Source organism: Clupea harengus, chromosome 9, assembly GCF_900700415.2.
Source record: "Clupea harengus chromosome 9, Ch_v2.0.2, whole genome shotgun sequence".
Taxonomy (NCBI): domain Eukaryota; kingdom Metazoa; phylum Chordata; class Actinopteri; order Clupeiformes; family Clupeidae; genus Clupea; species Clupea harengus.
Window position 1 is genome coordinate 1,734,850 of NC_045160.1, and position 23,201 is coordinate 1,758,050.

General features: G+C 44.0%; 1 protein-coding gene across 1 annotated transcript in view; it reads right to left on the bottom strand.

Annotated features, from left to right (window-relative positions):
- The window catches only part of gbe1b (glucan (1,4-alpha-), branching enzyme 1b), a 106,955-nt gene that overhangs the window by 70,655 nt on the left and 13,099 nt on the right, over positions 1-23,201 (bottom strand). Inside the window, exons 2-7 of the mRNA XM_031573017.2 lie at positions 22,448-22,617; positions 19,582-19,697; positions 12,746-12,871; positions 10,872-11,007; positions 5,502-5,592; positions 2,461-2,670 (exon numbers count right to left, since the gene is read on the bottom strand). Of these exons, the coding sequence (XP_031428877.1) occupies positions 2,461-2,670; positions 5,502-5,592; positions 10,872-11,007; positions 12,746-12,871; positions 19,582-19,697; positions 22,448-22,617 (849 nt within the window). The remainder of the gene's footprint in view (positions 1-2,460; positions 2,671-5,501; positions 5,593-10,871; positions 11,008-12,745; positions 12,872-19,581; positions 19,698-22,447; positions 22,618-23,201) is intronic.

A 23,201-nucleotide genomic window follows, 5' to 3' on the forward strand; every position in this document is an offset into this window, starting at 1 on the left:
GGAGACGGCGCCATAATATCAATGAGACGCGCGGTGCAGATTAGTGCTATGCCCGAGGCATGAAAGAAACATCCCTCTATTGAGAGCTCCGAGCACTGAAGAGGAGGCTCGCAGTAAGGCATTCAAAACTGAGCAAGACCCTAGTCAAGCCTTTCCCAGTTTAGGAAATTTTGCTGGAGCCTTTAAAGTCTTTTAAGACCTCTTTCCCTTTGAAATAAAAAAAAAAAAAAGAGGGTGGGGAAGAACACAAAAAAAACACGTATTAAAGGCTGCCAGTCTAGAGTACAGAGAACCAACACTTCAAACACCTTTGTTTCTCCATCATTTAGATGTTAAGTGTTAAGTTGACTTTTGTCGATACGATGCGAGTTTTGCAAAAGGCTTCACCTAACAGCTGGTCCCGAAAAAGTAATGACGTGAAACAGCGTGTAGACACACAGGTGGGTAATATCAGCGCGATATGCTTCTGCCATCACAATCAGAAAAATACGCCTGTTGTTTTCATTAATGTATCCACACAACAGTCACAATGGTGTCGAAAGAGAAAATTAATTAAAAGACTGCTCTCAGCACTTTGCATTAGTATTCTACTATTTCAGATAAGTGGAAAAATGCTTTATTATTAACAAACAAAACTGCTGATGTGTTGTAATTACCACGAGACAACACCCTTTTGCCTAATTAATGACTAGGACCTGCAGAGGCACTGTGCCTATAATGGTTCGCTTATTATGGAAGCCGTTTCAAACATGTTCGAAAACTTTTGGCAACTTCAAAAGCAAAAAGAAAAAAAATGTTAAAAGCAGCTTGGCAACTTTGAGGCACGTTGTCTGTACAAAGTTTAGGGGGCCAATCTGCAATGTCCACTACGTCTGCGGCGAGAAACAGGAGTGGTGGTGTGAATAATTAATGACAAAAACAAGTTCTATGTCAACAGCCTGCTGGAGGAGACTTTTAATTTTGACTTTTCCTCCTTGCAGAGATGCTTGCCTCTCGGAGGCATAAATAGAAGCACTACCGGATAAACAGCTCAGCTAAAATATATCCCATAAAAGACTGCAGGCAAAAAAAAGTCTGCCGTGTTTACTCACAATGTGATGCATAGGCATGCAAAACTGTTCAGAAACACATCTAAAAAAGATAGCTTAAACACAGGTAATGAGCATGAGAATCCATGGAAAATCTGTTGAAAATATTTTACATAGAGGAAGAATAAAATAGAATAGAATTCAGCTTCACAGTGTTGATTGCTGTGTGTCATTGGATGAGATCGGAATGTTATGAGATCTACACATCGGAATGCTGTACAGCATTGTATTGTCTGTTAAACTACTTTTCTTAGGGATTGGTGTGGCCTGTCAAAGGGTCGCAGGACAGGTGAGCATTTTTTTTCTTTTTTACTTGTGTCTGATGCATCAAAGATGTTCATTTTTCACATCAAAGATTTTCGTTTTGCCCCCACCGCTCCTGCTGACCAACCACTGAAACCCATCAGAGAGGCAGTGGATTTGTGCTACCATTTTCCATTTCCAATTTCCTACATCAAACTGCAACACGACACGTGTAAACAATTCAGTCATTTTGCAGTATCTCCCGACTGTTTTTGTCTGGGGACCCTGAGGCCAACTGATGAAGATTTGATTTTATGACAATCTTGAATCACATGGCTGCTCAGCATCGCAAAAAGAGAAAAAGAGAAGAGTGCTTAATTTGGAGACCTTTTTTTGTGTTTTGAAAACTGTATGAGCAAGGTTACTCAGCACATGCTTCTGAAGTCTAAATAAAGTATCTGCAATGTCCCCAGCGCAACCTCCAAAGCCCCAGGTTGTGTTTCGCTCCCCAAAGCAATCGCTGAGAACCGCCGCTGGGCTTAAAAGCTGATTGCAGATTGTTGCATTAGGGAGAGGCTTCTGCTAATTTCAGCAACTTCAGTTCAGCAAGGCGGGGGTGGGGTTGGTTTGAGAGTAAAGCCTGGCAAGTGCTGGAGCTGTGGGAAATGCACTTCTGTCAGTCAGCAAGTTTTTCGATTTTATATAATCAGTCAAAAATTAGACACTTTCGTTTCAGCCAGAGGGGCCCGGGCAGAGACCCCCTCCCCCCAGCCCCCCAGTCATCAGGTTCAAACAAGGCATGTCTCAGATCAGATCAGCTGACGGTGCCTCATTTGTGTGTGTGTGTGTGTGTGTGTGTGTGTGTGTGTGTGTGTGTGTGTGTGTGCGTGTGTGTGAGAGAGACAGATAATGTGAGTGTGTGTGTGAGAACGAGCGTGTGAGGGGGAGTTGGTGAGTAAGTGAGTGTGGGGGAGTGACTGAGTGTGTGTGTTATGAAGTGAGAGTATTCAAGTGAGTCAGTACGTGAGAACATCAGTGTACGTGTATGTGTGTGTGTGTGTGTGTGTGTGTGTGTGTGTGGGCGTATGTGTTTGTGTGCACATGTGCACAGTTGCCTCAGCTCCCTCACCTGGAGTAGTTGAAGAGGCGACTGTCCCAGAGCTTGTTCACGCCCCTGGTCCCGGCGTGGAAGTAGCAGGAGTCGGAGCCGTCGAACAGGTTGAGTCCGTCCTCCGCGTTCTTACAGGCATGACTGTGCACCACGTCCAGCAGAACCACGATGCCCAGCGAATGGGCCACGTCAATCAGCTCCTTCAGCTCCTCAGGGGTGCCATACCGACTGACATGGTGACAGAGGAGGAGAGTGAGTACATCACACACACACACACACTCACACACACACACACACACACAGACGCACGCATGCACGCACACACGAACGCACGCACATGCCCCCACACACACACACACACACACGCACACACATTATCACACAGTATTTCTTGGACTGAGCACTCTGTCGGTTCTTCCATCAACACCGAAGAGTTCACAGACACACACATACATTTTTTAAGGTCTGGTTTTCAGATCTAGAAATACGTCAATAATAAAAAAGATCAAAACTTTTGGAGAGGGGTTATGCCATGCCACAAAAACAAACAGATGCTAGTTCATATGCAACTTTGAATCCTTTGACATTGAAGCGATATTGCAGAGGGGCGTACTCACTTATTTTGTATACCGTATGGATAGACACACACATACCTCTCTATACACATACATTCTCAAGTTTTTCTCAAACCTTCACCTCTTACTGTACATTCAGACACACACAAGCAAGCACACACGCGCGCACACACACACACACACACACACACACACACACACACACACACACACACACACACACACACACACACACACACACACACACACACACACACACACACACACACACACACACACACACACACACACAAACGACTTAAAACCCCAAATAGAAACACTTCAAAGAGATGTAGCTGCCCTTGCCGGTGTGTTGATAGGGGCTCGTGAGAAGCCTATGGGTTTGATGTAGCCAGGGGGATTGCTGCTGATTGATTCAACATTGTAAGAAAAGACTGAAAATTCTGATAAGGTACATGACGACGCACTCGTCAACACACTGAGCCACGCCAGGAGCAGAAAATCCATCAAGCCATAGGAACAAAATATTTCAGACTGATGCGAGAAACGTGGGCCACATTGATTGCTTGTGAGAGCACATTCTGCATGGTCAATATTAAAATGTGCCCAGAGCCACCCAGCATCAATTTGTTCAAGTGCTTTGTGTAAGTGTGTGTGTGTGTGTGTGTGTGTGTATGTGTGCGCGCAGTGACGGATTTCAGGGTTGGGCGACATCGGCAGCCACTCAGGGTGGCAACTTGCCACACCTGGCGCCGACACCAAAACATTTGTAGTGGTTTATTTGGACGATCGGTTTTCTATTTCTTATTTGCATGTCACGTCAATGATATAATGTCACCTTGGCAGAGTTGGCGCCCTGATTCTAGTTTGTGACCTAGACAGGCTACTGCCTGGGAAGGTCTCTCTCTCAGTTTTTTGTTCGCAATAGTAATAGTATAGGGTAATAGTATAGAACTTGGGTTGAACTTTATTTGTATTCATATACTAAAATTGGTTTCTATTTGTCTTTGTTACTTCTTTTTGGTGTTTATGAGTGTTTTTGTATATATCGTATATATTGTATATATCGGTATATTTCTATAGGGGGGGGGGGGGGGGGCGAAAGGGGGGGGTTCACCTTGGTTGCCACATAAGCTAGAACCACCACTGTGTATGTGCATGCGTGGGCATGTGTACAGGTTTGTGTATGTGCATCTGTCCATGCACATATTCACTGCCACAGTTTGTGTTTATCTGTGTGATTCCAGGAGTGACATAGGTACACATACACACGCACACGCACACACACACACGCACACGCACACCTTCCAATACTGCATGTCTTACAAACACACTCACAAAACAACTCAAATCAATCAATTCATCTTCACTGCAGCCTGGTTCTGGCTTGCCCTCACATTCACCGGCTTTAATCAAACACGCTGTATGGATTGAACCTGAGCTCAACTCACCCCTTCATAGCCCTGCCCAAATACCTGCTCCTGTTACTGCCTCTAAGACATATCCACTGTCACTCTGCTTATCATTAGATCATCATATATCCTCTGCAAACACTAGCGTGTGACAATATCACTGCAGCTCACACACACACACACACACACACACACACACACACACACACACACACACACACACACACACACACACACACACACACAAATTCCCCAGCTCTCCACACTACTTCCTGGAATTCAGGCCACTCTCCAGGTTTTAAATGAGTATGTAAGATCAATCATGGATGAAATTACCCTGTATATATTACGCCATGGCTATAGGCTCTCCTCCGCCGGGCCGGGATAGGGTGACTTGTGGAATGAGGCGCATAAATAAAAAGGCCCGACAAGCCGAAGCTTTACCCAGACCCCTTTTCTTCTCTCCCACTCGGCCCCCTCTTCTCCTCTCCTCTCCTCTCCTCTCCTCTCCTCTCCTCTCCTCTCCTCTCCTCTCTGCTCTCTTCTCCTCTCCTCTCCTCTCCTCTCTTCTCCTCTCCTATGCTCCCCTCTTCTCCCTCTCCCCCTCTTTCTCTCTCCCCTGGGATTAACTGCAAATGTGTTTACAGGAAGATTATCACTGGTGTCAGAATTCCACGACTTGATTTAAGGCCCTTGGTTGCGGTGGGTGCGGCTTTCACACACCCCAATGACACTTCATATTACATTCCGGCAAGGCAAACAATACTATTTACAACTATTGATTAGGAAAAAAATTACAGTTATTCAAGGGACTTGGTAAATTATCCAAACACGAGGAGCTATCAGTTTATGGCATGTATAAAACCACTAGGTCTCATTACACGAAACAATAAATATTGTAAACAATAAAAAAAACACAAATAAAAAGGAAGTTATACTCAAGAAGCGCACTGCACAGCATTACTCATGCTTTCATCGACTAGGTCACACATACATAAAATAAACAGCAAAAACAAACAAACAAACCCTAAAAAAAAGTAAGGTAAGGGATGGAATTAGGAAAGATATTTACCTGGACGCAGCGAAGAAACTCGTGACTTGGTAACCAAAGCAAGCATAATAGGCATGCTCCATGATCGCCATCAGCTGAATACAATTGTATCCTGCATGTGTGGGAACATAAAGACACGAGAGGAAAGATGTGTTCAATAACAGGCTGCTCCCAGTTCACTGTAGATCATAGGAGGCGTCATGTGAAGGCCCGTTGTATGTGACAAAAGGCAATCATGAATATGTCAGTCTCATACTTCATGCGGGCTGGGGACATTCCATCTCTCCATAAGTGCAACAAATTGCAGAAAATATTGCTACATACCACTTCATACCCAAAGTCATGTTGCAAACAACTCTGAATGCGGGGCACATGATCAGTCAGTGTAGTGTGTGTGTGTGTGTGTTTTAAAAAAAGTCATTCAAATATGTGGGCTCACAGTGTATCAGACATGCTCATATTCAGTACACTCAAGTGCCAACGTAGATTGACATTTATACAAAGGGTCCCTTACAGCCTCTCATTCTGTAATCATACATTGTTAAAAGCAATCATCTGTAAGCAGCTGCCACGGCAGACATACTGAATTCATCTGTGCACTCGGGATCATTGCGAGCATAGCATCCGAACCCACAGACGCTTCATATTGCATAGTTGCCGTCAGTAAGACTGCAGGCCATGGAAACGGTCCACCCAATGACAGACAGGCAGCTTTGTGGGAACTCTCCCATCCCAACATGGAGCCGGCGAACGTACAGTTGATCCCCCTTTCCCACCACCAGCACATGAAATACGAGCGGGCAGGTAGGCCAGCTCCCCCGCTCCTGTGCCTGTGCGTCCTTCAGGAGGATCTGTCACTCGGCCTTTATTGTCGGTTTCTTTCGCCCTCTTGTCTCCCGGCCCCCTCTGGATGTATGTGAGGCTCGCCAAGAACAACAAACACACACACACACACAAAAAAAAACAGTGTTCCTGCGACTGACTGAGGGAAGGCTTTCTTGCTCTCCCTCCCGTCCCCCCTCCTTCCTCCTCGCCGGGCTTGACAGGTGGGCCTGGGTGGGAAGTGGAGGGGGGAGGGGGATGCTGACCTCTTCATGTCCACACAAAAGTGCCCCCCCACCCCCATCCTTCAGCGTGGGCCTGTGGCCTCTGGAAACGGAGCGGTGAAGTGAGTGAGAGGACTGGATGAAGGTCCTCTTTTTATCACTAGAAATACTCTGACAAGCCTTGGCAATGTGGGGGAGAACTCCAGAGGAAAAAAAAAAAAAGAAAAAAAAGAAAGAGAGCCAATCCTTTGTTTTATGTTCTTTGTTTTCTTCTTACCTCTCCCTCACTCTCTCTATTATTGCACAAATCCGTTTATTTATATATTTTCCTGACAAAAGGGAAAAAACATGTTTTTTGAAAGGCTGCCTGCAACCTCTAAATGCACAGGTGTGTGTGTTTGTGTGCGTTTGTGTATGTGTGAGTCTGTGAGTGTGCGAGTGTGCGAGTGTGTGTGTGTGTGTGTGTGTGTGTGTGTGTGTGTGTGTGTGTGTGTGTGTGTGAGAGAGTCTGTGAGTGTGCGATTGTGTGATTGTGTGTGTGTGTGTGTGTGTGTGTATGTGTTAGTCTGTGAGTCTGTGAGTGTGTGTGTGTGTGTGTGTGTTAGTCTGTGAGTCTGTGGGTCTGTGTGTGTCTGTGTGTGCGCATGTACACTGTGCAGGAAAAGAGGAAAAGAGTATGGCAAATTACAGCCGATGAGGAGAGGCGAGGCAATGGTGCCCTGACTGGCTGCTGCTATGGCTGCTGCTGCTGCCCTTGCGCTCTCTGACCCTTCGGCCTTCAGGTGCCATTGGAGTGTGTGCATGAAGGCTGGGCAGTGTGTGTGTGTGTGTGTGTGTGTGTGTGTGTGTGTGTGTGCGTTTGTGTGTGTGTGCGTATGTGTATGTGTGTGGTTATTTTTTGGCGGGGGGGCGGTCTCTCTAATGGGCTGTTCAGAATCGGAGCTCACCCTTCCGTTGTGCCAGACATCAGGCTCCAAATAACCCCCCACCCCCACCCCCACCCCCCCACCAGAGCCCCACATGAGGGCGTTAACAAGCGCCTCAGATGCCACAGCAGAGACAGGGCAGAGCTGGGAGTCAGACATGGCAGCCTTCACACCAGTGGGCACAAGTAACACGCCACTGTTTAGCAGACAGAGTTCAAATTACCTCTGTTCATTTGTTTTACATTGAAAATCCTGAAAGACTGAAAAAAGAGGGGGTGGAGGGGTGAATTTAACGTGGGCCATTTATTAAAAAGTTATTTAATGAACTGAAGCCTAGTTTAGGGAATTCACAAAACTACAACCCGCAAAATCAACCCACCATACACACCAGAAGGGCACTCAGAGAGCACAGACCTCAAGCAGGGTCAATAGTCCACTCCTGTCAAAAATAATCTATCTGGCAAAGTTTAAGAAGCTAAAGTTAAATCCTGGATCCACTCCAAAATTGAACCGGTTCTTCCTTGACCTATGCTACACCCCTCTACCAGTGCCATGAAAATTGGCCGGCTAGTTTTGACATAACCCTGCTGTCAAACAAACAAACAAACGGTCATGGAAGATAACCTCCTTGAGGGAGGTAATAACACTTGTTACTCAGCAGATTAAAAAGGGGGTGTTCGGTAAAAAAAAAGGCCGGTTTCAGTCTCTCGGGAGACTTAGAGGGTGGGCTAGGGGTCAACTGAGTTTTTTCAGGGCTGATACGATGATGATGATCTGTGACAAAAAGAGGAGGATAACTGATTGTTTAAGGCAGATATAAAAAAAAAAATTGGTGTAAAAAAGAAACATGAATTCTTTGCATGCACCGCACTTGCTAATCTCTTCCTTGAATCCATCTAAAGCAAGCAGGAAGATAAGACAATTATACAGTGTTTGCATGGGCAAGTTTCATTTAAAATGATGAGCCTTTCATTCTTCGTACAATTTTGGCTACAATACTGACCACATTTGGTGTTACAGATGATCTGTGAGGGTCACATCTGAGATGCAGCGTGTGTACGAGGGCGTGCACTTTCGAACAAGATGGTGTAGGAAAAGAGAGACAGGGCCTACTAAAAGGGGGCTAATATAGACGTTGTGCATTTATTTCTCAATCTTATTTTAGCTCTGCATCAGATGCCTATCGCTATTTTAAAAGCATTCAATTATCTTATCAACGATGACAATCACTGTGTAAGAAATACAGTGAATTGATACATCATTTAGGCTCCATTTTCATGATAAAGTATGAAATATCAAACCTTGAAACAAGCCTGTGCTTCCAAAAAAAATATTCTAAAGCTGCAGGGAGCCCATTAGCCCATAAGTCATTTATGTGAAAAATGGACAGCTCATCCAAAAGTCGGGTACTGTGTGGAAGGACTGTGATAAAGTTAGAGAACAAAAGGTGCAAACTGTGAGCAGCACATTTTTATTTTAATAACTTGACTTCCATGATGATGAGACCAAATAAAGAAACATCAAACAGGTATTTTCAGCTTTTCTGCGAGGTTCCGACACACAGTGTAATAGCAAGCAAGCTGAAGTTTAATTTCGGAATGGTTTCTTAAACGACGACTGTAATGAAGAGGGGCTGTGCTTTAGGATAGATTTCTTTACATTTTTTATTTAAAAGAAGAAATATACATTAGTATTTGTTAAATGTGCCGTGTGAAACTGTTGCAACTCATAGCATAAGTGCACCAATTATTCCTTACTCCTTTTATATTCCAAGCTAGTTTTTTAGCATCTACCCTCTTTATACTGTTTCGCCTAGGTCAAATTAGCCTGGTACAATCAGGCTAATGGCATGGTTTGAGCACAACAACCCTTTTACCCGCCATCCTTCTCCAGCAGCAGGTCTGAGAAAACATTTGATTTTCAAGGTCAAAGACGTTATCTGTCTTCGTCATTGAGGAAAGAATGTTAGCTATAGCAATAGCATTTTTTCTGACAGAGGAGATGCGTCGGAATAGTACACACGTTGCTTTTAAAAGGTTTCTTTTTTTTATAGGGAATTTAGATAAAAAAAAATATACTGATGACAGTTAATCAGAAATGTGCAAATATCGGACCGATTATCTAACGACCAGAAAATCGGTCGACCTCTAGTGCACGCCACGTCTGCTCTCTCTGCACAGGGGGCAGCGTCGAGCTCAGGGCTTCTGGTGAAATCGCCAAATGTAAAACTACATGTATTCCCAAGGACTGGCGGCCGTGACCTTGCTTGTGCTGAAGTAATAGGCTACCTGCTGAGCTATGTGAGCACCGAAAGCAGGGAAGATGGAGCTCCACAGGAGCCGTTGCCTGTTTGGGGGGCTGTGCGGGTGTGGGGCACGGGGGGCTTGAAGGTAGGAGCGCACGTTAGCGTCGGGGAGCTGGGAGCGACACCATGCTATTAAGTCGACATGAGCAGCGTTAATGAAGCATCGCAAATCACATGCCGTAAAAACTGTGACGGTGTACCCGAAAAGTTACAAAAATAAACTGAAAGACAACCGAAAAGTGGTTTTAACTTTTAAACATCAAAGCTTTTTCTCTGCCCTCTCCAACAGACGTGCACGGAAAGTGTTTTGCAACAAGGCTGTGATTTCCTCTCAATTTCACTTAAGTTCGCATTAATGTTTACATGCAAAGTGAAATATCACCGTCCTTATGGGAAGCAGATGTTAGCCAGCCAGGTGTAATTGTTGTGTGGGGGACTGTCTGATAGCGGAAAAAGCCAGACAAATAAATACTCCACTGCAAATGGGCCACCTTGCATCTAACCCCTCTCTGGGGTGCAGTGCACTCCACAGCGGGCCAGTCCACTTCTCCGCTGGCAGATGATGGCCACTTCACAGGGCCGAGTCCTGGCTGCTAAAAAACAGGATGTTGACTTACAGATCAGACCATTCGGGAGACCTTTTCAAAACAGCGCAAATGGAGGCCAGCGGAGATCCCTGACAACAAACCGATGCAGCCAAGGTCAGCTCTTCAGATGGGGTGTGAATTAGCAACAGGGTGGGGGAAAAGACGCAGAAAGCACCAGGTTTCTTGACTGGTCCCAGTACAATGCCACTGCACACAATAAGAGAAGGCATCACTGTGTGGTGTGTGCAACTGAGCAACACTGACCTGGCCTTGTGGCTATTCCCTATTGGAAATCCCAACCAAATGAAGATCGCATGACCGCCTTCCTCATTCATATGCTAACATATCCAGCACAAGAAAAACAGATGATGGCAATATAGAGGCGACAGGCTCTGTGGCACGTCACTGTTAGATTCATAGGGTTTGTTGGTGCAAGGATGAACCTGAGGCAAATGCCAGTAGCAGAAAGCAAAAGAGTTTTTTTGGGGGGGGGTGGATGGGGGGGTGAGAAAGATTGGAACACTTACCGAGGTCTTTGATTCGAGGCAGCACATTGGCTGTGAAGTTACTATAAGATGCAATTTTCCCCTCTGGTGAGGCAATCCCCACGTGGGACTCATAAATCCGCAGGCTTCGGGGCTTTTTCGGCCGTGGATGTTTGTGCTGCAAGGTAAACAGAAAAAAAGAGGATGTGGAGGGAGCCGATATAAAGATGCCAAACTGGCAAATTTACTGCACTTTTGCCTTTTCAAAGATCATGAGATCACATCGCTTTTAATGTTTTGGTGCGTCTCCCTCTCTCCATATGTATATATACTCATACCTGTCCAGTCTCACATTTCTATCCATGAGACGCACAGATGTTCAACATTTCTCATCTCATGTATGTGACACTAAATCTCACAGATCTCACTAAATCTCACAGATTTTGACACTCAATGGCATACAATGATAATTACAAGTCCAAAGACAAACTGCTGCGAAGTGCGAGTGAGAGACTGCCATGTTTGCACTGTGCAGCTCACCACGTCTGCGTAGCAGTTATGGGCCACAAGTCAACGATGTTTCATGGATTTCAATCACTGACCTCGAGAATTTCAATCATGTTAACTTGACAGGGACATATACTGCAGATGCAAATTTACATATACTACAGATGTATGTCCAGAGGCCCTGCTGGCACCGTGTGTGTGTGTGTGTGTGTGTGTGTGTGTGTGTGACCAATTTGGGTGAGTAATATTCTGCCTACATAAAAACCAATTCAAATGCATATATATATATATATATATATATATATATATATATATTACAGCCAGACCTTAACAACAAAAAGATGGCAGTCTTGCTCTTTTAAAAAGGAGAACCAAGTATTGTATAGTGACAAGTAAACTAAGTACATAGACAGATCTCCTTTGGCAGGATGCCATAACAACCGGCTGTTAGCGCTCTCAGTGCACAGGCCAGGCCTAGCCATGAAATTCCCCTCAGTTTAATGCGGACACAGACTGTTTAGCGTGAAGAGACTTAAGAGTATTCTTCTCCAAAAACAAGAGTAGTCTAGGGCATTGTGCATGAAAACAAAGGAATCTCTCATTGTCAAAATAAGGGAAATGTGTTTCTTTAAAAAGATGTTCCATCTCCCTCAGGGCCATGCAAAACAGGGCCTGTGCCATACATCCCTTTCCACAACTTAATCAGATGCCACGTTCTCAGACAAGACTTAATGACACGGGACGGACGACAGTGGTGGGTGGGTCCTCCACGTACAGGAGGCATTTTATCAACACTGAGCCTTATTTGAAAGTCACATGAAGGTGCGGACGTGTCAAGCCAATTATCCAGACGTCCAAGAAAAAGCAAACTAACAAAGGAAAAAAAACAATAGGCTACAGTAAAGCTTCAAAACATGGCCACCTTAACGAAGAGCACTTCTCATTACCACCTCTGCAGCAAACAAGGTCACACTGTGGCTCTGTATTGTAACACTGTGCGCATATAGACGAGAGAGCTACAAAATGAGGCCCCTTTCATTCTTAGCAGGTGTATAAATATTTCAGCAGAGCTGTATTGCATACTGTCAGGGAGTCACGATTACACATATTTGAAGTTAGTGAGGGGGATGTTGTGTTTGCAGCTACGGACACAAACAAGCACTTAGACAAAAGTACACACACACACACACACACACACACACACACACACACACATCATAAGCCCCAAAAAACACAAACACACACACACACACACACATCTTAAGCCCCCAAACCACATACACATATAGACGGACAGACAGACAGACACACATGCGCACAAACAAGATTGCCCTCTGGCCTCTTTTTCCAGAGGCCTTCCAACACTTCCCAGGATACACCTCCCCATGGAGGGAACCCCTGCGACTTACCTGGTAGGGCTGCGGGGGGTCCCAGTGCACCCAGTCGTAGATGACGGACTTCTCATGTTGAGTCACATACTTGGCCCAAGGTGAGATCCTGTAGAGCCGCTCACCCTCCTTGGTGTGCACCACCACCTGGAAGAGGAAAGACAAATGAGCGGCGCCGCAGCAAGGGCATCATCAGCGGACACCAGGGGAAAGGGGGTGGGGAGGGGGGTGGGGGTGTTGGGCCGGTGGTGCCCGCAGAAAGAGCATCGTCTGCCCAGCATGGGCGGTGGGGGGGGGGGGGAGAGAGAGAGAAAGTTCAGCCAGGGAACAAGGGCATTCGCAGCATACACACACACACACACACACACACACACAGACACAGACGCACCCGCACTGAAAACATGAGGACATGGCCAAAGAGAGGAGGGAAGAAGGATGGTTGTGGTGGTTTGCATCTTGTCTCATATGGCATGAATCCTAATGCAGATATTTCATGAAATGCATGTAATCTTTTTGTGGATTACTTGTAAAAAAAACATATTAAACAATAACAGTATATCATTCATTCACAGCTATGCTAATGTATCAATAGCATCATATTACATATATCTGCTTTGGTAGAATTTAATGTCAAATGAAGAAATGTTGATTATGACGAAAAAATGTTAATCACTGGATTAAGTCATCTCATAGCCACAATTCATGTAATTTCAGAAATCTCTCTTGCAGAAAATTGACCCAGATTTGACCTCCACCTCCATAGAATACAAATGTTATAAGTTTATAATAGTGAGCTGTTCCAGTGTTTCTCAGAGTGTCAGGTCAGCGTTAAGTTCAGGAATCTTGCCAGCTTGGTTAATATTAATGGCCGGAGGTGAACTACACCATACGACTTCAGGTGTTCATACTTTTTATTATCTGACTAGCAGGTGGTCAAAATACTGTAAAATGCTACTTGATGCTTTCATTTATCATGAATATGTAAAGGATAATGTATAGTCTGCCGGTCATTCTTGAAAAATAAATCTTGACAGGACAAACAAGACTGACACACACCTTTGGTTACTTGCCAAAACGATAGGAGACATTTCTCCAAAATACCTCTTTTTTTTAATCATTTCGTGCTGTTTCGTGGCTCCCACTGAGAAAAAATAGTTCTTCATACGAACAGAACTTTGAAGTTTCAGGCGTTGCGTAGCAACATATTACTAGCTGACTTCAAGTTACAATGAATTTCCATTACGATAAGTGAACGCACTACTTGCAGAATGATATTAAAGAAGCACAAAACCCATTGTAAAGGGAAGCAGTTACTGTTCATTTTCAGCAGTCATTATCAAGAAATATCAGGCCTCTGAACATTGGGGTGGCCCATTCAATTCAATAGAACTTTCTTGCCGTATTCTTAAGAGCTGTAGAATAAGTAGAATGAAGTAGAGTATAGAAAAACTATATTTTAAGACATTTCCAAAAATGCAAAGCACATGCTGTCTTTCTGTATGGTCTCTTAAGCACATTCATGTAGAAGCATGTCTCAGTAAAAATATAAATTTTCAGCAGAAGCTATATTAAACACCTGCATCTATCCTGAACAAAAGCCTCAGCCATGTTGAAGCTTCCATCCTTTCCTGAGGTTCCTGAACCCTAGCAGAACTATGGTGAACCCTGCATCCTGACCCAGTGATTCCTGAACTAAAGCACAGGTATACACCTCACTGCTTTCCTCTGCAAGCGACCTGTCAATCAATCCCTTCCACAATGAATAAATTCCCTGAGAGTGACAGCTGGGTGATGGTATGGTACTTTTCTCCAGAGCAAGTATATGCTTTGATATTTTAGGGCTTTAGAGATGAATTCACACCAAGGTTACAAGAGGAGGTTTGACTGCAAGGCACAAAAAATGCATAGAATGAATTTCAACAAGGCAAGGGATAAGCAGAGTCACACAGATATTATCAGAGCAATCTTGTGAGACTGACAGCCTCTCATCAGTTCTTCACTTACAGCTACAGGGCAAAAAAACAGAGGTATTTCCCCATCCATTTCATCACGCACAGCTTTGCAAATACCAGAAATCAATAACACTTCCAAGGTGTATCAGTCTTACCTAGCTGACGAATGAACCGTAAAGGTCACGTCCCTCACATACAATAAAAGGTGAGTGATTGTGATTGGTTTTCTGTTTGTGTGCGTGTAGGTTTTGTTTGTGTGTGTGTGTGTGTGTGTGTGTGTGTGTGTGTGTGTGTGTGTTAGCACTTTTGTTTGTTTCGATGGGCAGAACTTTAAATTCCCCCCCACTTAGCACAGACATCAAGAGATGTGAAATAACTTTTTTTTTTTGAGATCCCGCAAACAGAACTGAAAGGCCCTTTTTTGAGGAAGCAAATCCATCATGTCAGCCGGATCTTCTGCTCCGCTTGCCTCTCTCCCCTTTGACAGACGAGACGCCTCTCGCAAGCCCTGCCGAGAGGCATCCTCAGATGGAGGATTCCTGAAGCCATTGATCATAAACGGAAAGGGTCATTTAATCCCCAATGTTATATTGCCAAAAAGTTATTTATGGCTTTGTTATTGCTGTTTATTTTCAGAAAAATGACACGCGATCAGACTACCAGCTCAGCAATGCCGTCGGACATGAGCACAAATCAAATCAATTTCAAAAGCCCCATTTGTTGTCGAACGCCGGAACAAATTTTTTTGATCTGCCTGCGCTTCTGACATTGCTCTCCTCACTGACGTAGAGTGAAGGGAGTGTGTCTGTGTGTGTCTGTGTGTGTCTCTGTGTGTGTGTGTCTGTGTGTGTGTGTCTGTGTGTGTCTGTGTGTGTCTGTGTGTGTCTGTGTGTGTCTGTGTGTGTCTGTGTGTGTCTGTGTGTGTCTGTGTGTGTCTGTGTGTGTCTGTGTGTGTGTGTGTGTGTGTGTGTGCTACGGTGCTTTACAGAACAAATAACAAATTGCCAGAGCTGAGAGTTGAAAGAATTGTGAACTAATTTCGACCGTCTTGGGAGAACTGATACATTCCGACTGGAGTTATCGAATATCAGCTGTAACTAACAGGTGTATGAAAGAAGAAAATTAGAAAGAGAGAGAAGGAAAGACGAAGAGAGAGAGAGAGAGAGAGAGAGAGAGAGAGAGAGAAATGAGGAGGACTAGATAAAATTGAAAGCAGAGAAAAAATGGAGGGTACTGGAGAAATGAGCGCAGAGAGAGGATGCAGAAAGACAGAGAAGAAAGAGAGAATTGTGGACAAAGAGATGAAAGAGAGAATGAATTACACGAGTATGCAGAGCTACAGAAAGGAATGGAAAAAGACAGAAGGAGAAGAGAGAGAGAGAGAGATAAAGAAACCCAGCATGGAGCTGAGGAGGGACTGCTGGGGGAGAAATAAAAATAAATAAATAAATCGATGCGAGAAAGAGAGAGAGAGAGAGAGCCTCACACTGCGAGTACAGAAATGCCACACTCTTGTCCCTCCAGTCGCCAGCACAAATGAGCACAGTCATTTCCAAAGCGCTGAGCTTATTTTGGCAGCCGCCACGAGGTAACGACCGACCCCTTGCACCGCCAGCCCCCCCCCCCCCTGCGAGGCCCAGGCCCCGGCGACCTGCTGTGTTCCCCACTCGTTATCGCCGCGCTCCCCAGAAGACACAAAGCAAGAGCCCCAACGTGACGTCTCCGCGAGCTGCTAGAATTATGGAGGGAAAGGGAAAGGGAGGAGGGAAAAATGGCCCGACGGGTCTCCTGCACAGGTGCGGCCGACCGAGCTGATTGGATAAATGCACACATAGGGCCTCATTCTCGAACATTTTCTGAAGTTTCTTCTGAAATGTTTCTTACAGACTTCGGAAAACCAACGTAAGAAAAAGATCTCCGCCAGATTCATGAACGCCTGAAAATGTGTTCTTAAGCAGCAGAAGTGTTCTGAGCTGTGCTCCCCTGGAAGTGGTTTCTTAAATTGAAAGCGCGTTCTCGTGCACCTGAATTTGCATACATACACGCCCCGACAGCTCCTTATAAGGGCACGCAACCGTTGTGACGTGTGCAGTCGGAATCGACTGAATCCACGCGAAGGCAACTCGAAAGCGAGTCATGTCAAAGCGGAAAACTTCACCGGTGTAGAGGTGGAGGTACTGTTGCAGGATGTAGATGTGTCCATTCTATTCCACAATGGCTATATCAACGCTTATTCACTTACATTTGCAGTGTTCGTGTAGTCCTTTTTCTTTATTTTAGGACGTCACAATGCCTCGTAGAATCATGACTATAAATGTGAAACGTAATTGTTAATGATACAAATATTCTCATATTTATTATTATTATAATTATTTAAATCCGAGGATGTCTGTAGAGTTGAGTGAACGCAATCACCAACAATTTCTCACAAATTCAGCCCTTAACACTTCTAACACGTAGCGGCCCAGTGGGGCATCTTGTGTTTTTTTGAGGAATCGCATTTGAGAAAACTCTGGCCGATTTACGACTGCTATTTCGCGTTCTGAAAGTCTTCTGAAGTTCTGAACAAATCCCAGATGAGAAACTTTCATGAATGCCAAATTTGTTCATAAATCCACCGGAAGTGGAGTTCAGAAGAAATTCCTTCTTAAATTCTTCTCTTAAATTTTTCTTAAATTCTTCTCTTAAATTCTTCTCAACTGCAAATTATTTTATTTTTTTTTAATGTATTTGTTTGTTTGTTGTGCTAGTGTTGAAGCTTGAAAATCAGTTACGCTTGGCAGAGTCATCACAGGTATGTACAACGTCTGTGGTCAGAAATTATGCAGGCAGCTTTGTCTGCCACAGTACCATGCCAATGCCAAACATCAGCTGTTGATGAGCATTCTGCAAAGGCAGTACACACACGCACACGCACACACACACACGCACGCACACACACACACACACCATTATACTCAAACAGCAGTATATGCTTTACCTTAAAACATACAGAGGACAAACTAAAACAGCCCATTTTTATATAAAATTTGAATGCATTCAGGGATCAAGACAGAACAATGCATTGGCGTTTGTTAAACAGCAGAAATGCTAACCGAAAATTGAACAGGCTTCTCGGCTGTCCCTCCCTGCAGGCTCCACTGCCTGAACTTGGATATCCATTGACCTATCTGTTGGTCTGGAGGCTACTGGGAGCTGAAACGCAGCCAAAACCAGTCCATCATTGCTCTAACACACGGACTACTGACCATGCGTTGAGAACAGGTGGACTTCAATGACAGCCTGAAGCCCACCTGTTTTGGGTGAGCCGCTCCAGATTGCCGTATCTGTTGTGTTGCACTCACACAGCGCAGTGTTGGTCTGTGTTGCGGGGAACAAAAATGCATAATGGATATGTCAGAGTTAAGACATGCATCCACACAGGTTTGCCATCTATAAATCTGAGTCAGATTACGGCTGAGGTACAACGCGCTGAATAAACAGCATTTTTTTTAATAGGCCACACTGCCTTCACAGTCACGGTCTTTATAAGGCAAAGCACAGGAAACACTTCCATCATCACTTTCTGTCAGTGACATTGACAGTGAAAAGGGCAAAGCCTCCGGTGTTGATCTGAAGTCATTTTTAATGGCATGTTTATGGCTGACAGCAGATGTACCTGCTAAAACTACTAACTATCCAAGTTAACGGCCGTGGTGGCCAAGATCAGGAACACACCATGATCTATCTATATAACAAGAATAACAAACTGTTCACAAACAATTTCCAATAATTGAAAAATAATAACACAATACCTATTTAATGGCCTTATAATGTCTAATAACATTCATCACAAGTAATTTCTAATACTTGTAAGATAACAACACAATATCATATATACATGATATTTTACAAAAACTATATACAGCACAATACTCATCTTCTAATGGCCTTTTACGGTCTAATATTTCGTGTTGTCTAGGTGAGACTGTCACTTGACATGATATACCACACCATATGTGCTCATGCCCATGACTGCATTCTTTCAGCATGTCAGGTCTCAGTAGGGCTTCATCTCCACTCCTAGGCATCCATCGCTAGCGCTGTGCCCTTGGTTCAGCTCCATCAACGCTAATTAAGACCTTACGGTCACCTGCCTCTTTCTCCGACACAGGCAAGCCCTCACCGTCAGTCCGTGGAAGAGCGATGGTGCCACGCGCTCGCATTAACAAGCCCCGGAACCGCACCTCGTCATCACCTCCAGACGGTCCGCTGGGCGGTGGCATCGCCCCCAACGGCGCGCACATCCACCCCTCAGCCCAGGAAGGAAGGGCGGGCGGGTAGGCGGGGGAGAGTTTGCAGAGCGGGAGCTCCGCATAAGCTGCCAGCCACTCCATCTGCTCCTTATCATCCCCTGACTGACCTCGTCTAACAATGAGCCCCTGCCAGCCTGTGCCCGTGACCCGGTCCCTGCGCGGGTGGCATCGCTGTGCCATCCATCCCCCCCTTTTTTTCCTGGCGCCGCCGCAGCAGCCGCCGCGGCCCTGCCGGATGGCACCTTCCAGCCAGGGCTCATCAGGCAGATGACAGATTATGAGAGCTCTTTTATCTTTCTCGGAGGCGCGCCGCCGCGCCCTGTCTCGCGTCGAGTGGCATTCTGTGCCTGCAGCATCAGGGTCAGGTGAGATTTAGAGACAAGAAATCCACTGAAAGCAATGGCTACCTTGGATAGTACCCTCCATTGACAGACACCGTGCGAGTCTGTGCTCGCTACTGGACAACATTAAGGTTGGGGATTTTTATTGCTACAGTGATGGCCTTCGGCTAAACACAGAATGCAAAAGTGTATTCTCCAATGCAGACATGAGAGAATGTCTGGACCCACAATAACTACTACAGTGCTGTCTGGTCTGTTGAGCTGTGTACCTTCAGTTTGGATCCATGGGCAACTGCAGGCGAGTTGTCTTCCTGTGGTGGTAGATGCAATTGCCATTTCCCAAAGTCTCTCTTGGTGTAGGGGTGAGAGAAGTTGTTCCATCCATCTATTCACGGCAAAAGACAAAAACATGTAAAGCTACAAACCCATCTTTTAAATATATCAACCAAATCATGAAATTGTTTAAATCTAAATTGACAAATGATACTGTCTATCAACACCAAAAACTAAATCTAATATTACACACTCAATCAGTTAATTAGTGAACAGCCGTCTGTTTCCTCTCCTATGCAGGGCTAATACATCACAATACCACAAAAACATTTTTTTAAAGTAATTTACTCAATTTATTGGTAATTGGTTATTCTTTGGTAAGAAGTGTGTACTGTACCAACTGTTAACCAGTGCCGCTAACACAACAGGGCCCTTAACAACAGGGATTTACACAATCCATTACATATTCAATATAATGTCCTACTGCCAGATTTAGCAGTTAGGTTGTTGCTCTCACATCCTACATCCAACTATAGTGTCCAACAGATTTCAGAGGTCTCTTGTTCTCTCTCTACTTCCCTGTTTTTTGGATTTATTGTAAGTTATTGGCAATTTTAATCACCTGCAAAAAATCTCCACTAAAGAAGTGTTCAGTATTTAAAATCAATTCAAAGGTAAGGTCTTCGTGGCAGGCTGCACCTAATCAAGGTTCTGAACACATCAATTAACCTATTCAGGGCAAATCGGCTGAATGCAGATGAAGAGGCCCTGCCTTTTGATGATGGTTTACTGGTAGTTTACTGACATTTATGACACTTAAGAAAAAGAAGAACCCTGAGACTTGAAAGGCATTTCAAAGTCGCTGCATACCCATGACGTAGTACATACCCATACACAGTGTGGAAAGAAAAGAAGTCCATTAACTCTGATGTTTGCAAGGAGGCACAAAAGTTGCCATGACTAAGTGCAGAAGGCAAGACATTCAATCCATAGTATTCCAAGATGGAACAAATTGGCACAAACAGCATTTCAAAACCGGGATGTGAACTCATTATGATAGAAATAAAAGAAGCTAACCACATCAGATAACATGCAAATAAAGTGTGATTGGTGGAGAAAAAAAATCCTTCAAAATTAGCCTTTTCAGTGACTCCAGGCTTTAGTTTGTTCCTATTTACTGAGTGAGGTTTGCAGACAACCTTGGTTCTGAGTGCTTTTCATGGCCAACTTCTTCTCTTCGTTATGCAGACACTATTCTTTCATCTAGCTTTAGAGTCTTATGGTGAGGTGCAAGCAAAAGTCAACTAGCAGCTGAAAGCATACCACAAGAATAAAGGAATCCATCTGTGTTATATTTAAATTTCCTCAAAGTGATCTGAACATTAAAGCCTTATTAAAGCATTCAGAATAAGCAAGAACTGGGAGAGGGTTAGATACGCCGGGATGAGAGTCCCTTTCGTCAACCCATATGCTAAATACAAACATTTGGAACATATAGAACATATTATTAACCACCAGACGTTTTCCCATTGAACGCTGCTGAATAGGTCATCATATGCCAACATGAAGAGTGAACCTTAATTGGAAAGATTGGAAGGATTAAACCTCCTCAAAGATCTCAATCCAAAACAGTCCAGATAACTCTGGAACGTATTTTAGTTCAGCATTGGACCCATAATGGATTTAGAGATCACACCATGGACACTTGTAGTGTAGAGACGAGACATGATGTTTTCACTCAGAGCAGGAGTCAGAGTAGCTGTGATACTCAGAAGACTGTCAGCTTCTGGCAAAAGTCCTTTTAATCTTCTTACACTCAGTTGCGGACACGCACACCGACAGCTGCGGACATCATTTTATTGTTCTTATTCACAAGTGTGAAAGGCTTTAACATGACTTTATATTTTCCAAAACAGCCATCAATGATCACCAAAAAAATAAAAAGTATGTATGTTATGCAAGTGTTTATGACAAGAGATGTCCAAGAGAAATTTGGTGATCATTGATCGCTGTTCTGGAACATAGTTTCCTTATAATGGATGGCAACGGAGGACAATGCTTAATGTAATGCATATTCCTTGTACTTCAGTTTTGCTTTTTTGATAGGAGATGGTGCTTAAGACAAGTGAGATGTCAGACAAATTTGGTGATCATTGGACGCTTTTTTAGAGTATTAAGACACACTTAGCCTTTTCGTCAGTGGAGAGGAAAATGCTTAATGTAATAAGATAACGCCCATAATAATAGGACTTTGGCTTTTATTTTATTTCTTCAGTCACAGAGTACACGAGCCTAAGCCTAACCTCCACTCAAGTCTGTTTACATGTTGTTTTACACTGTTTTTATCATCATTGTTTCCTTTGATTCAATTTCTCAAAAATATAGCAATTCAGTCTTTCTATCTCCTCTGGCAGTACAAGCAATAACACAAATCCATTTGCTCTCGCAACACTGAGAATTTACATTCTGTGACTTATACGGACCACTCCATAGGCACTACAACATTCCCAGCAGAGGCTGTATTTTGACCTTGAAATTCATGAGATCTGGGTGTCCTCCTTTCACAACCCACTTCACAGACAAAAGACATGTTGCATGCTAGTCTAACAGCCTGAGGTCTGACCGCTGATATGGTTTCCTTTTTTCTTCCCCATCACTGATTCCAAGAAACCATTCACCAGCCCTACACCCCATCAAAACAGAGGTGACAAGACGATAGCATGTTCCTTTTCTTTTTTTCCTTATTCATTTCTATCCTGAATAAATAAAAATAAATAAACCCGATAACCAACAGTCACAGTGCCATTCTTGTTATTCCTGTTTTATCCATTTCTTGATGTATTGATCTGTGGGACTACTTACTGAAGTCTCCGGTGAGGAAGAGGGCTTCAGCGGCGGGTGCCCACTCCTTAAAGATCAGGCTGTTGTCAGGCTGCCGTTGAATGCCAAAGTGGGTGTAGCCCCGCGTGAACTGATCAAAGCCCCCCTCGGCCTCCTCAAAAAGCTGCAGCTGCTTTTGAAGCTGCTTGGACCTTCAAAACACAACCAGGAGAAGACTTGTGAGACAGAGAGTGAGAGAGAGAGAGAGACAGTAGAGAGAGAGAGACAGCCAGCTAGACTGTTTGAATACAAAAGCACACTAAAAACAGACAAAGATATATAATGGGATAACAGAGGATAGAGCAGAGAGAGAAACAATAGAAAGACAAAGAAAAAGAAAGACAGGGAATACAGCTTAAGGTAGAGAGACAGACTAGAGAAACAAAAATATGTAAAGACAGACGTATCACAGTCATATACTAAATTCATATATACTAAATGATAAGAATGAGAGATAGGTAAAGAGAGACAGACAGAAATATAGGGGATGACAGACAGACAAATTGACAAAAACAAAAACATGAAGACATGAATTGACATATATAAAATGATAGCTAAATAAAGAATGGAGAGACAAGTAGAGATGGAGTGTGAGAGAGAGATGGAGAGAGTGCAAGACTAAGTACTGGCACTAAGGTCTGACACAGATGATGGTAGGCCCCTTCCCTTCAATAATGGATCCAAATAAGGGGTAGGGGGGGTTCATAATAGTGCTTTCACTTAAGGATTCAGGTGA